Source organism: Jaculus jaculus, chromosome 13 (assembly GCF_020740685.1).
Source record: "Jaculus jaculus isolate mJacJac1 chromosome 13, mJacJac1.mat.Y.cur, whole genome shotgun sequence".
NCBI classification, from domain to species: domain Eukaryota; kingdom Metazoa; phylum Chordata; class Mammalia; order Rodentia; family Dipodidae; genus Jaculus; species Jaculus jaculus.
This window is the reverse complement of record NC_059114.1, coordinates 14,383,025-14,399,115: the sequence shown is the minus strand read 5'-3', so window position 1 is coordinate 14,399,115 and position 16,091 is coordinate 14,383,025. Positions and strand designations below refer to the sequence as shown.

At 53.0% G+C, this 16,091-nt stretch overlaps 1 protein-coding gene across 1 annotated transcript in view; it reads right to left on the bottom strand.

Annotated features, from left to right (window-relative positions):
- The window catches only part of Fam222a (family with sequence similarity 222 member A), a 62,631-nt gene that overhangs the window by 30,308 nt on the left and 16,232 nt on the right, over nucleotides 1-16,091 (bottom strand). Inside the window, exon 2 of the mRNA XM_004664109.2 lies at nucleotides 273-385. Coding sequence (XP_004664166.1) covers nucleotides 273-354 — 82 coding nt within the window. The 5' untranslated portion in view covers nucleotides 355-385. The remainder of the gene's footprint in view (nucleotides 1-272; nucleotides 386-16,091) is intronic.

Here is a 16,091-nt window from a genome sequence, read left to right as displayed (position 1 = left end):
GTCTCTTATAGCCCTTCTTTCTGAATGTCACACAACAATGATAGATGTACAGCTCAGGCTGGCCTCAAGCTCAGGATCTTCCTGCCTCAGCCACCTGAACCCCGGGGTCACAGGCATGGGCCACCACGCTGCACCGCAGGCATCAGACCTTGAGAAATGTGGTGGGTGGAAGGCATTCCTTCCTGAGTGGCAAAAGGTTTGAGGCATAGAAAAACAAGCCCCTGGGGGCCACAGAGCAGGTAGAGGCAGGAGAGGGCCCCCCCACCACTCACACTTGCGCAGCTCCAGGCTCTTGCTTGAACAGGCCAGGTGTTGGCCCGGTGGGTTCTGGGTCCTCTGCAGACAGGCCAGCATGGCTGAGCTGGGAACGCTCTGCGGCAGGGTCCTGTGAGGGAGGGAGGAGGCACCGGTCACTGAGGTCTGCTCAGGTAAGTCTTCCACCCTCCCCAGAACCCCAAGGAACAGCAGAGACTTACAGACCTTTTTTGTGGGGGGGGGGCGGGGGGGCACCTGTGATCATGCTGAGATCACAAGAGTGTATCAACCAGACTGGCTTGACCAGAGACTTTCAACACTGACCCTCCTTTCTCCCTCCCCTGAGAGGAGACCAAGGCACCACTGAAGGGGAGGAAGTGACCTTCCACTACAACCAGGGCACAGCTGATGAGTCATATGTGCCCTTGGCCTTCTTGGGGTGTGGGTCACCTCCTCCAGGGAGCCACTCTGACACCCCAGATGTGTCAGATCCCCACGTACCTATGTTCCAAAACAAGCTGTCCTATGGCTGGTGGTAGATTTTGGCTTTTTTTTTTTTTTTTAATCCCATGAGCAGATAAACCCCCTCTGCCCACTTCATGATCTAGGTGGTCATCTTTGGGGTCCATACAATGGTAGCCATGGGGGGCAGGGCATAGGTATCCTTGTTTATAGAAGTGTTGGTCTGGCCCCTGTCTGGGGGTGTTTTCACAGCACACCTAGGGTAGAGCTATCAAGACAGGGTTCTAAGGAGGCCAAGGGATGTCCCAACCCTGACCAAATGCCTCACCTCAAATGCGAAGGGCAGGGCCACCTACACAGCCCAGAAGTGGCTCACCATACCCCAAGCCAGATGCTTGGTGTTCCTGTGAAAACCATGTGCACCCACCCACAAAAAAAAAAAACCAAACACCCGCCTTTTGCCACAGACGTCTAGGGCCAGTGCCTGCAGCAGTTGGGTCAGGACAGACCTGCTTTTAGAGGCCACTGTGGGAGGATGAGGAGCTCCAGCCAGGCCTGCTCTCCCCCTGTCCCCACCACAGAGAAGGCTAGCCTAGGGATGGGATCAACCTCAGGCAAGCTGAGGGTCCCCTCGATGCCATTTCATCCCCAGCAGCCAGCCTAGTTTACCTCCCCCCTCTGTTGGTTTGAATGGAGAATGTGGGGGGGGGTGTTTAAGGGGAAGAGAGGGAAGGTATTTAATACTAAACAGGTGTCTGAAGCCCTAAATTCTGCCGCTTTCTCCTAATAATGAAGTATTCATGAGGAAAAGCCTTTTTTTCACCACTTTCTTAAGATACTAATTTCACAACAAGCTCCTTGTTACGGCGCAATTATTCCAATCTTGTATTCCCCGAGACGGTGGCAGCCTCCCGTCTGTCCTGGCCTCTCGGTAAATGAAAGACAATCACGTAACCACCTTTCATTATGCTCTATTTTACTTTCAGCAAAGGTACCCTGAGAGAAATGATTTCCTCTGAAAGGGACTTTTATTCAGTTTCAAAACCAATTTTCTCCTATTACTGTCTCAGGTAAAAAAAAAAAAAAAAGAGAGAGAGAGAGAAAGTGGGGGATGGATGTGGGGTAGGGTGGGGGGGATGCTCTTCCCCTCCCCCTCCAATCGCCAGCTTTAACATAGCAAGGCAATAAAAGCTGCAGTACCCACTTCCAGCTTTGGTTTCTGGTGATTTTAAAATATGCCATTACAATCAGGCAGGAATTATACAGTTTAAGAAGAGAGTGTGAAGTGGGTCTTATTGCAGGGCTGAAAGTCCTTGACTTCAGAAAGCAGAGAGGCTCCTTGGGGACCTGGGGCGTGAGCAGATGGTAGGAACAGACCTGCTGGGACTGCTGCCGCCACATCCCTGGACTCCGGCTTAGAGGCCACACTCCCCGCCCCTGAGACCGCTGTGCTGGGTGACCACTTTCACATACACCAGCGTGTGGCCCGTGACGTGTTCAATCACGTGGGTTGAGCCTCTACATGCGTACACCAACAGTTTGTGGGGGGGCATGACCGTCGCAGACTTGGGACCTGACACCTGGGTGGGCCACATGGGCCCCTCACTACCTGCTCCAGGACGACAGAGGCTGCTTCTTGCCACTCTGATGCCACACTCTCACCACCATTGGTAGGACACTGGACCAGAAGGGACAGCCCCTTGTTTGGAGACCCCCTAGTGGCAGCGGCCGAGTAGGCCTGTCCCTTGCCCACGGACCAGACAGTGCTGGCTAGAGAGGGTGATCAGAAACCGGGTGCCCAGAAAAATTCTGGGGTTCCCCCTGCCACTGACAGCACTGGCTGAGTGGCCCTCAGTGGCCTGTGGAGGTCATCCCATGATCCCTCTGGTCTCTCGGGTCATTGTCTTCCAAGCTTCCTGCCCTGCCTCTGGCCTTTTACGAGGTCCAGGGGGCCAGATGTCCAACTCCACTGCAGCATGCGGGTCCCATCCCAGCAAGCTTGCAGCTGAGCAGGGTAGGCTGAACTGCAGCTGCCAAGGGTGAGGGGCAGCCATCAAGCTCTGCAGCCCCTTCCGAACCCGCCAGCCACCCCCTGGGGCTCTGGGCTCCAGGGTGCTCCCATGCCGCTGCTTAGGCCAGTCTGGAAGCCAGGGACCAACAGTGGGTCCGGGCCTGATCAGATTCCAGTTTCAGGAGGGACAGATGGTATCAAAGTCAAGGCTCAGCTAAGCCTCCTGGGCCAGCTGCTAAGGTCCTGCCAGTTCTTGCCCTGCAGGACAGCAGGCTGGAGGCCAGCATGTCCATCCCTGCTTCCCAAGTCCCCCCCGGCTCATTCTCCCATGACCTTGTGTCCTGTTGCGGAGGCAGGCAGGGGGTTGGTCTTAGGTGAGGCAGAATCCAGCTTTGCACCACGGCGTGTGGAACACCATCCCCAGAGCCAGCATCACGCCATCACCATGACTGTCTGATTCAGAGACAATCTTCTCCGGCTGGCCCTGGAGGCCAAGGGCCACCTTCTAGCTCCCTCCTGGAGCTGCCTCACATCTCTAAACTGGTGCATTCTACCTACGGTGCTACACCACCTGGTCCACATTATATCAGGTCTATCTTCAGACTGGTTTGGCCATCCCTTCCTCTGGATAGCGCCCCCCCGCCCCCAGCACACACACACACACCTCACAATTCCAATCATACTGAGTCGTAACTGCCAATTTTCATGTCTGTCTTTCTCTGCTGGACTGTAAGTTTCTCAGCGGTGAGGACCATGTCCTATCTGTTTCGATTTCCCTTGGCCAAGAGTAATCATTTAATAAATAGGTGTTGAATGAATGGCTGTTATCAGTGCATTGGTTATGGTGGGATGGAGTCCATGAGGCCAAGACAAACCAAGGAACCCGCACAAGGTCACACAGCAAGCCAGAGCCGGGACTGTGGGCAGCACCTACGACGCTACCCTCCTGATCTTCCCGGGACTCCCGACCTGCCCGCTCCTTGCTTGGCACCATCCCAGCTACAGAAAGCCGATTCCCTAGTACCCCCGTGGACTCATCACTCCCCCATCCAGCCAGGGACCATCTGGAGCGCCACTGCTCATTTTGAAACCCTATCTGCAAATCAGACTATTTATAAGCTCAAGGTCTTTTGTGACTTTAATAATAAAAGTGGGGGGAGGGAAAAATGTCGCAAGCCTCAATGATTAGAATGCTCTGGCACTGTCCCTGACATGGGGGCTGATAAGACGCCTTATCTGGGAGACACCCGAGGAAAAGGTCCCCTCCACCAGATAACGCCCCCAGCTGTCGATGTGCCCTTTCATAGCTGGACGGTTAGATAAGGAAATGTGACAGGGGTGGGAAGGAGGGAAGAAACTTTCCAAGCTGAGGAGGAATTGAGTCTGCTGAACAATGAGCAGGGGAAGGCTGTCTCAGGGCTGTCTTTATTTTCATTAAAGAGCAGAGCCTTGGGCTCTGGGGCTTGCTGCCTTTTGTCACCTCTTCCATCCTGTCTGGCTGCAGGGGGCGTCATGGAGCCCAGGGAGTGGGTGGGGGGAGGAAGAAGGAGCTTGGAAAAAAGCGAGGCGCGCCTGGGTGCTGAGGACAGCGCCAGCTCTGCCTGCGTCCTGCCCCTGCCAACCTCAGGAGAGCCCCAGCTGCCTCTGGGGTGAATTCTGGTGTCAGCTTTACTTCACACAGTGGGAACTGGTCACAGAAGGGGAGAGATTGTGTAAGGTCACACAGAGTTTGGGGGGCACACCGTGGTGGTGTCAATCCCGGGGAAGACCCCTGGACCCCCTCTCTCCTAGCCAGCACCGTATGGCAGTTCCATTGTGGTAAGGGGCCTTTTACCTCCAGCTCCGGTCAGGCAGAAGCAAGGCCCAACAATGGGGGTGGGAGGGTGAATGCTCCCCAGTGGAGGACCAGAAAGAAGGCAGGGGCTCCCTGGAGGCTGTTCACTCGTTCCATAACCATTTAACAGAACACAGCAGCATGTAAGCCATGCAGGGGGCGCAGCAATATTGAGGTGAGCAGAACTCCCTAGGCCTTGTCTTTTGCATATAGACCTACCCCCATACATTCACACATACACAGCCCCCCCCACACACACTCACACTCAGGCAGCCAACACTTCAGAGCATCTTTTGGGAGCCACCACTATGCCATGTGTAGGCACACAGAAGCAGGTAAGAATGACCCACCACAGGGCTCCAGGCACAATCCAGCCAGAGCTGCCCTCCCCAATGAAATCCAGCCCTAGATGAAACTGGGCTGTGCCTCTCCCAGCATGTTCCCACAGTGGCAAGTGGAGGAAGTCGCCCTCCCCACCTTGATAGCTCATCAGTCTGCTCCTGGAGCAAGACGGAATGTAAAGACACACGTGAGCTCCCTGGCAGGGCACAGCTGTGACCCCACCAAGGCTATGGGCCGTGTCACTTCCAGGCCCCATTCAACACCCTTGTCCTGGGGGCTGCCTACTCAGGACCTCTGTGGTTTCGCTCAAGGCCTAAGTCTGGCTGCAACTTGGGGAGGAAGGTCACACCGGGTCCTGTGTGGAGGGCACAGAGAGCCTCAGAGGCCAGGCACTGGCATTCTCACTGGCTGAGTGGCTTTGAGGACCTCTCAGTCTCTGTTTTTCTGGCTGCACATTGACACAAGAGAAAGCCAGCTAAGTGTGAGGCCACCTGGCCTGATCACATCATGTGCGATTTTCAGATACAATTAGGTCTAGGGCTGGCTCCTTGGCTTTAAAATATATATATATTTGCAAACATAGACAGAGAAAGAATGGATATGCCAGGATCTCTAGCTGCTGCAAATGAACTCCATATGCATGGGCCACTTTGTGCATCTGGCTTTATATGGGTCCTGGGGAATCGAACTCAGGTTGTTAGGTTTTGCTGGCAAGCACCTTAACTGCTGAGCCATCTCTCTAGCCTTCCTTGCCTTTAAAAAAAAAAAGTTGCAAAGTTTTATTTATTTATTTGAGAGAGGGAAAGATGGAGGGAAGGAGGGAGGGGGAAGAGAGAGAATAAGCGTGTCAGGGCTTCCAGCCACTGCAAAGGAACTCCAGATAAATGTGCCACCTTGTACATCTGGCTTCCGTGGGTACTGGGGAATCGAACCGAGGTCCTTTGGCTTTGCAGGAAAGCACCTTAACTGCTAAGCCATCTCTCCAGTCCACCTTTTTTATTTGTTTGTTTGTTTGGATTTTTTGAGCTAGGGTCTTGCTCTAGCCCAGGCTGAACTGGAATCAATCTCAGGCTGGCCTTGAACTCACAGCAATCCTCCTTCCTCAGCCTCCTAAGTGATGGACTAAAGGCATGTGCCACTATGTCTGGCACCCTTCTTTGACTTAAACAAATTATTTATTTGCAAGTAGAGAGATAGAAAGAATGAGCACACCAGGTCCTCCAGCCACTGCAAACAAACTCCAAATGCATGCATCACTTTGTGCATCTGGCTTTACTTGAGTACGGGGGACATCACACCTAGTTGTCAGGCTTTATAGGCAAGGGCCTTAACCGCTAAGCCATCTCTCCAGACTTGCTCCTTGGCTTTTTGACATACAAAAAGAATATCAGGTGCAGTTCTTACAATTCAGACTCTAGAGCAGGAACAAGACAGGCAGCTGGAAAACCCCCAGCAGATCACACACGCAGCAGAGTGGACGGTCAGGACTCTGGGTGCCCGAAAAGGAGAGATGCCTGCATTTCTCCAGGGCTTCCCTCCATCTTCCCACCTCCATCCCCTGCCCAGAATGTCACTGAAGTCGCCTTTTCCCCAGGCTGTCCTGAACACATAGCTTCCCTCAAGCACAGGAAGAACCTGAAGTGGTGTTGAGAGGTCCGGAGTGCTGCGCTGGGGGCCACTGGAGTCAAACAGCCGTGTCAATGTAGGTCTCAGAACCACCGATGGAGCCAGCAGAGAGCATCAGAAAGCTCTCGGAACAAGGGGGGAGAGGGGAAGAAACCAGCCAGCCTGTGGCCAGTCCTAGGGGATGGAAGGACCTTACTGGGAGTGTCATGTGGTGGAGGGATCAGGATACAGTCCTTCTCTCCACCCCACAAGGCTCCCACGGCAGGATTCATGGGCTTTCCTCTCCTGTCTCCATCCCTGTCCCCAACTCCACCTGCCCACCCAGTCTTCCTGTCTCCCTTCTCCTTTCTGGCTGCCTCTCTCTCTCCCTGCCCGGCCCCCTCTGCGTCTCCTGTCTCACTCTTAGTCTCTCTCCCCCATCCTCTGCTCTCTGCAAGGCAGCCCGAGCTACAGCCTATCCCAGCTACCTACTGGTGCTCCTCCCCCATCCCTGTTCCCAGAGCCCGGGGCCTTCCAGGGGACCCTGTTAATAATTAAATGTTAATCTAAAAAGCAATTTGAGCTGCGGCTGGACAGATCTGGTTAGAGATTACATTAGCATGGAGGAGGCCAGGGTAATTTTCTTTAACCCCTCTGCCATCTCTCCAGCCGGGGAATCTTCAAGTCACGGGGGCACTGCTGATTAAACCGGCCCAGGGCTGGGCTGTGGATAAGGGGGTCTGTGAAAAGTGATTACTTCCCCTGCTGCCAGTTGGGCAGGCACCAGAAGGGGATTTTAACTCTCTCTTAAGGGTGGGGGAGGGAGCACCAGTCCTTCAACAGGAGGCCCCATCTCCTGCCAGATTACTGCCGTGTCCACCTGGCCAGCCAGGAGCTCTGAGGGTGCCTGGCTTCCTCCGCTCCCAGGACAGAGATGCCAGCCCTCTGCTTGGCCTGCACATCTCTCTGTTCAGTCCCAATTTGCTGTTTCTAGAGATGCTTGCAGTACTGGGGAAACCAAAAACTAAAGTGACGTTCTGGATGACATAGCCCTCAGGTGGGCTTCCCTTGACACCGACTCACTGGCACACTGTGGGCCTGGGTCCTACTGTCCTGTTTTCCAGTCTTTCTTCAAGTAGAGCGTTCCTTAAGACGCTCCTCAACCATGCCAGGTATGGTGGCGCACACCTTTCATCCCAGCACCTGGGAGGCTGAGATAGAAGGAGCCTCATGAGTTCGAGGCCACCCTGAGACTACAGAGTTCCAAGTCAGCCTGGGCTAGAGACCCTATCTCAAAAAGAAAAATCTGAAAATACACATTATACATAAATAAATTTGGGGCACAGATAGAGAATGGGTGCACTAGAGCCTCTAGCCACTGCAAACAAATTCCAGATGCATGGACCACCTTGTGCATCTGGCTTACATTGGTCCTGGGGAATTAAACCTGGGTCCTTAACGCTTCTCAGGCAAGCGCCTTAACCACTATGCCATCTCTCCAACCTGAAGCCCAGTTTGCTGAGGCTTCCAACATGCACACAGAACATGATAGATGTAGGAGACAGTACAATGAATGGACTGTTTATGTGGCCCTCTGATCACTTTTTCCTTAAGTTAGCAGTGTGTGCACCTGGTAGACCCAAAGGAAAATTATCTCCAGAAGGAAGAATGGGCAAGAGGTAGGTCTCAAAAGGAGTGTGCTCCTGGGTCACAAAGCAGGGGCTGTGGTTTTTGGCGGGCCCCAGCTCGTTCAGCACCATGGCCAGCTCCCAAGAAAGGGATGGGGCTGAGCCTGGGAGGGCAGGGCCACCCAGTTGCCATGGAAACTGGCTGTGTTTGGGCTCCAGGGCACTCCAACTTCTGAGGCAGACATAACAAGTACCTACTGTGTGCCAGGGTCCTATGCTAGCTGCCTGGCTCTCACAGACCCGAGGAGGTGTGATGCTCAGTCACCACGACGGGACCACTCTACCTGGCCTCGGCGTCAAGAGGAAGGCCACCCAGCTACCTCATGAGGAGGGTGACAGTATAGTATCCTGGACATCAAAACAAGTTGTTTAAGCTTTGCCCTTTTACTAAAACTCCCAGTTTTATGCCTAGCCAGCCTCGTTTTCTTCATCAATTTCTCTACATGGGTTTGCACAGTGCCATCAGGTCATCAGGGCAGCTGCCTAAGTAGAAGCATTCTAATCACTTATCAACAGGGAAGTAGGAAACAGCAGTAAGGAAAGCAGGAGAGAGTGTCCCCCACCCCCAACCCCAAGTCAGGACTGCACAGGAGGGGGAGGGAGTGAAGGAGAGAGGGAGGGAGGAAGGAAGGCAGACAGATGTGGGAAACTTGGGGAGGAGAGCTCTGGCCACTGCAGAGCAAACCTTGTGGGGGAAATGAACACCCCTCATCAGTGGGAAGCTGGCCTGGGCCCAACCTTGGGCTTGTGTGGACAAGTGCCGATTCAGCCCTGGAAGACCCAGCAGGTACGTGATGGGGGCTCGATATGACGGTTCAAAGGCATTCTCATCCCAGTAATGACAATGTGGGACAGCCATTGCCACTAACAACCAACAGAGACCTCCTCCTGGAGCCAGGCTTTGGAGAGAGAAGTTCAGAGGGAGTGGATGCGCGTGGCTCATTCTGATGAAACCTCCACCTACCTGGAGGCAGGGGGCTGGTGCTGATAGGACAGAACCTCGCTAGGGGATGACGTGCTCACAGATCTGCCAGCTCCCACCTTCAAAAGCCTTGTCCTCATCTTGCCAATATCCCAAGGTGGGAAATTTGGGGGGAGTCTCCTCCATTACATTCTGGGCAAAGGCTGGGGGGGGGGGGACTGTGGGCAGGAGTCAATATGAGCTACTGGTGCTGTGGCGCTATAATGGGGACTGGGTTGTTCAGGGGGAAAGGTCCCCAACCCATTGTTCTGGAGAAGCACTGTGTACGTGGATTCCAGAAGAAAAAGTGTTCTCCGATGACCTGTGGGCAAAGGTAAAGCTATGAAGAGTGAGGTATCCTAAGACCCTGCACTCAGTTCAGGGCCAGCTAGACAATGAGAAAGGAGGAGACTTAGTAGAGCAATGAGCTGGTTTTAGTGTTCCCCGTGAGCTGAGCACTTCGTGGACATCACTTCACCCGTTTCACCTCAGGGACAGTGACAAGTGCTGCTATACAAGAGGAAGCAGGATGGCAGGGGGGTGGGCAGAAACCCCGGGCAGGTTGGTGGACGGAAAGACCTGAGGATGAATGGTGATCAGGGAGGAGCGGGAGCCAACGGGAGGAAGGCAGGATACACAAGAATGGTCTAGAAGTGTTCAGACAATGGGAAGCCCAGGTGAGGAGGGAGCTGTAAAAGCTGGTCTCAACTTGTAGCCCAAAGCCAACTTCTGGAGCTACAGTAGAAAAGAGTGGCGGCTTCAGGACAATGACTAAAAAAACACAAGATGCTGGCTCTATGGAAGTCCTGCCTGGCATTCGTGAGCTCTTGCCACCTTTGTTTATAAGCCTCTGAGAGCCAAACACATGAGCCCCCCCCCCCCCAGTATGCCTATCTCCAGCTTCCAACCTGGGCTGCGAGGTGGAGGGGATCTGACATCCCTGATGGTTGAAGAGCTCCGTCCATGTCACCCAGCCACAGGACACCACGGTTTACAAAGAGCCAGGGCACAGGAGCCAGGCTGCCTGGGTTCAAGTTCTGGCTCCGTCATAGACAAGTTGTGAAATAGTTTACCTTTGGGAAGGGTCTTTTCGTTGTTTGTGCTCTTGTGCATTTCTAATCTTTCCACAATGGGCAGACATCACTTCTGTTATCTTTCAGAACATTTCAAAAGATATTTCAACCTCTGGCCACCTGGCAACATGAGGCTTGGGCTCATGGTAAATCACGGATGTGACAGGCAGCAGCTTCTGTGAAGGAGGAGGGTGGGAGGGGACAGCCGAGAGACGAAGCTTTCAGGGCACTGGATCAGGTCAGCCAGGCCACGCGCCAGCAAGCCCTGGATTCTTCTGTTGCAGACCCCGGCTCCGTTCATAAGACCCATCACATCCAGGTCTCCATACCACTCCTTACCTGTCCAGGCCACCTTCCAGCTGTGACTCACTCCCTGCAGCTCTGCGACTGACCTCTGGGTGTTTGTAACATCCTCCACGCCAACCACACTGAGTCTGTCCCCTCCCCTTACTAAACTTCCTCAAACAAACAAAAAAAAAAAAACCAAAACACTCTTGGCACTGGCATTGTCAAATAGAGTTAAGGCATCATACAAGGTCCATGTGTAAGCATAATTTTCTAGTAGCCACAGAGGAAATTAAACTTGGTGACATACCTTATTTCAATCCAATAGATCCTGAGTGGTATCACCTCAATATATAGCTAGTATTCAAAAATTACCAATCAGGCATCTTATTTCTTAACATTTTTATTGACCATTTCCATCCATGCATAGATTGTATTTTGATCATAACCCTCTCCCATTATCTCCTCGTCCTTCCTCTCCCATCCCTCCTCTGCTGAACCCCTTCCTCTTTCCAACCAGTTCCTCCTCTACTTTGATATCTTTTGTTTTCAACGAGACACTTGAATGTGCTTTTCCCACACTGAGCTTTTGAAATCTGAAGTAGATGGCACACCAATCAGGCAGCTGTTTTGAATCACTTATTAGTGCTCAAGAGCCACCTGTGGACAGTGCATGGCTACACTGTCCCCAACAAGAAGCCCACTTCCACCTTCCACGGGTGACAGTCTCTGAGCCAGCCCCACCTCCTGGCTCATGTCTCAGCTCCATCATCATTTCACCCATCAGGTGGCAGCCCTCTTTCCCTGACCATCATCCCAGAGCACCTCCACCACGGTGCCCTCTGACATCGCTGCACCTTTGCAAGACTGGCTGCTTTCTGCCACAGCGCGGGCTCTGCTGCACGTACTCTGGGGCACACAGTAGGTACTCAAAAGTGGGGAAGGAAGGGGAAAGGAGGGCAGGCAGCAGGCCTAAGACCCTCATCGGCCTACCTAATTCCACTCTGGGTAGTGAGAGGCGGAGGGGGAGTGTGTGTGTGTGCACTTGCATGCACGCATGTGGGGAACGTGTGTGCATGCGCGCACACACCCCTTCCCCCACCACTGAAAAGCGGGCCCAGAGGATGGGGCCTCCTTTCAAAATCAGCCTGGCGCAGAAAAACGGCTGTGACAGCACAAAGCCAAGATTGAATCAGCGACAGGCCCATTGCCTGGTGACGGTTACAAATGATACGATGTGGAAGAGGCGGGATCAGATGTGTGCAGAACAAGGGCCGCTCTGCACCGGCACATGCCAGACAAGGTGCTTCAGGAAGGGCAGGTGGCTCCTGGGGTCCGGCCTGGAGCCCGCGACCCAGCAAGCCCAGACCCCGGGCTCAGCCGTGTCCACACTTCCCTTCACCGAGCCTGCCTGCCCAGGCCGGCCACCTGTGCAAGGCGACACCGGATGCTCTACAAATAAATGCCCTACACCTGGCCTGAGTGCCCCCAGCATAGCACCAAGCGCTTAGCTGTGGGCAGCGAGACGGTGGCTGTTTCTCTCTTCATTCATCAGACTTGTCATTTCCAAACACTTAAAGACCGATGCTGCTTTCATAGCGAGCGAGGAGCAGGAAGCTCCCACCCAGCCCCCAGCATCTTCCCTCAGAATCGCGGGGGGGGGGGGGGGGGGGCTACCAGCCACCACGTACAGCTCCTCTTTAGAACAGGGCCTCTCCCCTCACTCCAGGCACCAGGGGGACACCCCAACTCGTGCTCCCAGGCACCTAGTACATACAGAATGTCACCTTATTCAGACCCTCACCAGAACTCCATGTGAGGCTAGATCCAGGGAAGCCATCCATGCATGTGGTTTGCCCAAAGGTGAGGAGGCAGGGCCTCAGGCCAGACAGACAGACAGACAGACAGCAGCTGCTTGATAAATCTCTGTTAAACAGGAGTGGCCAGACCTTTATAATTCCTCACATCCCTGAGCTCACAGTTCTCTCCTCTCTGGTCAGCTGGCCTGAGCAACGGGTCTCACATCCCTTCTTTAACCACCTGTCAGAACCAGAGCACCTTATCCCCAAGGGACCCTACCTTGCAGAGAGAGTCACCACCCATGCAGGTGAGGGTGGGGGGAGGAGGGCAGACACAGGGGCAGGTCATCTTCCTGTCATCTGGCCCTGGGTCATGCTGGGAGCGTCTGGGTCATAAGGCTCAGGGGCTGGGAACACTCTTCAAGGAGGGGAGTCCTCCTCTCCCCAGCCCCTCAGCTCAGGCCTGGGTAGGCCGTTTCCTCCAGCAGTAAGTGGGCATTTTCAAAGCCACACCCGCGGGGCCGGGGAGATGTCTAGTGAATAATAAGGAGCAGCCCGGGGATGGTGGCGCACACCTTTAGTCCCAGCCCTTGGGAGGCAGAGGCAGGAGGACCATTGTGAGCTTGAGGCCAACCTGGGACTATAGCGTGAGTTCCAAGTCAGCGTGGTTTACAGTGAGATGCTACCTCGACAAGAAAACTAATAATAATAAAAATAAAGAGCTTCCCATGCAAATGTGAAAATACCTAGGCTTGGATCCCCAGAACCCATGTAAAGCCAACTACAGTAGCACAAGCATTTGTAAACCCAGTGCGCCTATAGTAAGATGGAAGGCGGAGATAGCAGAATTCCTGAAAGGCTCAAATAAGCCAGACAGCCTGCCTCAAAAAGGTGAGACGATGCCCCAGGCTTTCCTGACTTCCATGTGTCCACTGTAGCATGTATCCCCCCAAACATAAATATGCATACACACACCACACATAATAAATAATAAAATAATTAAAACATTAAAGGTGGGGGGAAGCTCATCTATTGGGCACTGTATAACCAGTCTGCCACGCCCCATGGGAACAGAGGAAAAGGATTTGTCCAAGGCTACCGTAGGCGGAGTCTGGACATGAACTTGTGTCTGACTGACTCTAAAACCCACGGCTGAAGAAGGGCTGGGCCCTCCAAGTGGGCACTGGCCCCTGCACAGGCCCTGATTTTAGTAGGTATGACTATAGATCAAGAGGCCAAGGCCAAAGGGTATACCCAAGACCACAGAAGTCACCTCATCCACCAGCACTACCAGGTGTTTTACTGACCCCTCTCTCCAGAACCACAGGCCACTGACCCCATCCCTCCCGAAAGCCTTGAGCGGAAACAAGACAACTCCTCAGTTGAACTGCAAACCTAGAGCTGACTTCCTCGCTGGCCCAGCAGGCAGCTCACTAGCAAGGCTGCCTCAAGTAAGTCACCAAGGCCCTAGCTTTCTGGGCTTCTGCAGAGTAGAATTAGAAAACACACCTGCCTTGGCCACCACAGTGAGGACTGAGTTGGATGACGTGTAGAACAGCAACGCTCGCATGTCACGGACGCAGTGCTCAACGACTTGAGCCAGAGGTGGCAGTGAGAGGGCTCACAGGGGTCCAGGGACTTGTCTTTGGTTACACAGCCACAGAGGGAGGAGGCTGGGGACCCCGGAGCAAGTAATTTTTAACTCCCAAGGACAAGACCTCAAATAGGGATAGGAGAGGGATGTCTCCATTCAAAGGGTGCCTTCACCAAGCTGCTGTGCCTCAGGCTCCAGGGCCCAGTGAAGAAGCATATACCCCAGAAAAAATGGGGTGCAGGCCCCAGCGACCTAAAATTCGGGAGAGTGGGACTTCAGGAAGCCTGAGTAGGATGTTGTCCAATAGTAGGCTGCTTCCTGGAAAGGGGACCCTCTGGTCCCTCATCTGAACACCCTCAGGGCCTGGGGAGCTCTAGGATCAAGCCCAAGGCATTCAGCAAGAGCTCTGATCTGATGAGCCAGGCCTGGCAGACCTAAGAGAACCACAGGGGCTGGACGGACCAGTGCAGGGACACACACCACAGGTGGAAATCTCCACTCAGTTACTCTCAATGCATCCCCCTAACCTTGCTGGGGCAGTGTGGTGGTTAGATTCAGGTGTCCCCCCCTAGACTTAGGTATTCTGAATGCTAGGTTCCCAGCTGATAGAGACTTGGGAATTAAAGCTTCTTGGATGCAGTGTATTGTTGGGGGCGGGCTTATGGGTGTCATAGCCAGTTTTTCCATGCCAGTGTTTGGCACACTCTTCTGTTGCTATTATCTACCTTATGTGGGCCAGGGGGTGATGTCCACCCTCTGCTCATGCCATCATTTCCTCCTGCCATCATGGAGCTTCCCCTTGAGCCTGTAAGCCAAAACAAACCTTTTTCCCAGAAGCTGCTCTTGGTTGGGTAATTTCTAGCAGCAATGCGAATCTGACTGCAACAGTAAAGTGGTACCAAGGAGTGGGATTGCTGCTAGACACCTGACTATGTGGCTTTGGCCTTTTGGAGCTGATTTTCATAAGGAATGTGGAAGGATTTGAAACCTTGGCCTAAAAGATGCCTTGCAGTGCTAAAGTACAGCTTGATGGACTAATCTGGTCAGAGCTACAAGACCTGAATGCAGTAAGAACTGTGGACCGTGAGGTTTGGCTTATGAGGGTGAGAAAGAGCTTTGCTTGGACTGGGCGAGCAGTTTGTGTGAGAAGCTTGCTGTTATGGCTGTGTCCTGAGAGGCTGTGTAGAGTTGGTTTGCGTAGAAATGAACTGGTGTGAGCAGAGGGATATGGCACAGAAAAAAAAAAAATCTTTGGGCCTAAAATGCTGCCCACTGACCTGCAAATTGTTTGAGAGTTGACAACCTTTGAGATTGGGCCATCTGACCTGCACTGGGGCAACAAGGGGCTTGAGTGCTCACAGAGTGTCCTGTTCTTCAAAATCTGCTTTATTCCCCCTGGATTAACAAGTTAACATACCTGGTATTGTGGAGTATAAGAATGCAGCAAAGAGAGGGGCACTGAATTTGCAACATGGTCTTGTGTTTTGGAAACGGCCATGGGCAGTATGAAGCGGGTTTGCTGGATGCCTGCATGGAGACCGAATGGGGCCATGAGGATGAACCGTGGATTGCAGTGGAGACCCGGTGGAGATGCCGGGACCACGAGATGGCTGCTAAGGAGAGCTGCCAGCCCCGATGAAGTTTTCCAGGACTGTGAGTAGCCTAGCTGGTGGGGCAGAATTGGAAGTCCAGAGACTTGTTGCTGGTTAGAGTTATCGGACTTGGAGATTTGTCACTGGCTAGAGTTGGTGGACTTGAAGCTACAGAGTTGGATATTTGCCCTGTTTTTTTTTTTTTTTTATTTTTTCTTTTTTCGAGGTAGGGGCTCATTGTAACCCAGGCTGACCTGGAATTCACTATGGAGTCTCAGGGTGGCCTTGAACTCATGGCAATCCTCCTACCTCTGCCTCCCGAGTGCTGGGATTAAAGGTGTGCACCACCACACCCGGCTACCCTAGTTGTTTAAATCTTGTAGTGGTTGAATATTTCTTTGCTATGCCCAATGCCATGTTTTGCAGTGTGAATGTTTATTCTGTGCCATTATGAGTTTTGGGGGGATTTTTTGGTATTATGGCTCAGTTAAAAAGACCTTGGAATATGGGGCTGTTTGAACATCATTGGGATTGCTAAAATATATGGGGACTTTTAAAGTTGGACTGAATGCATTGTGTTTCACATCATG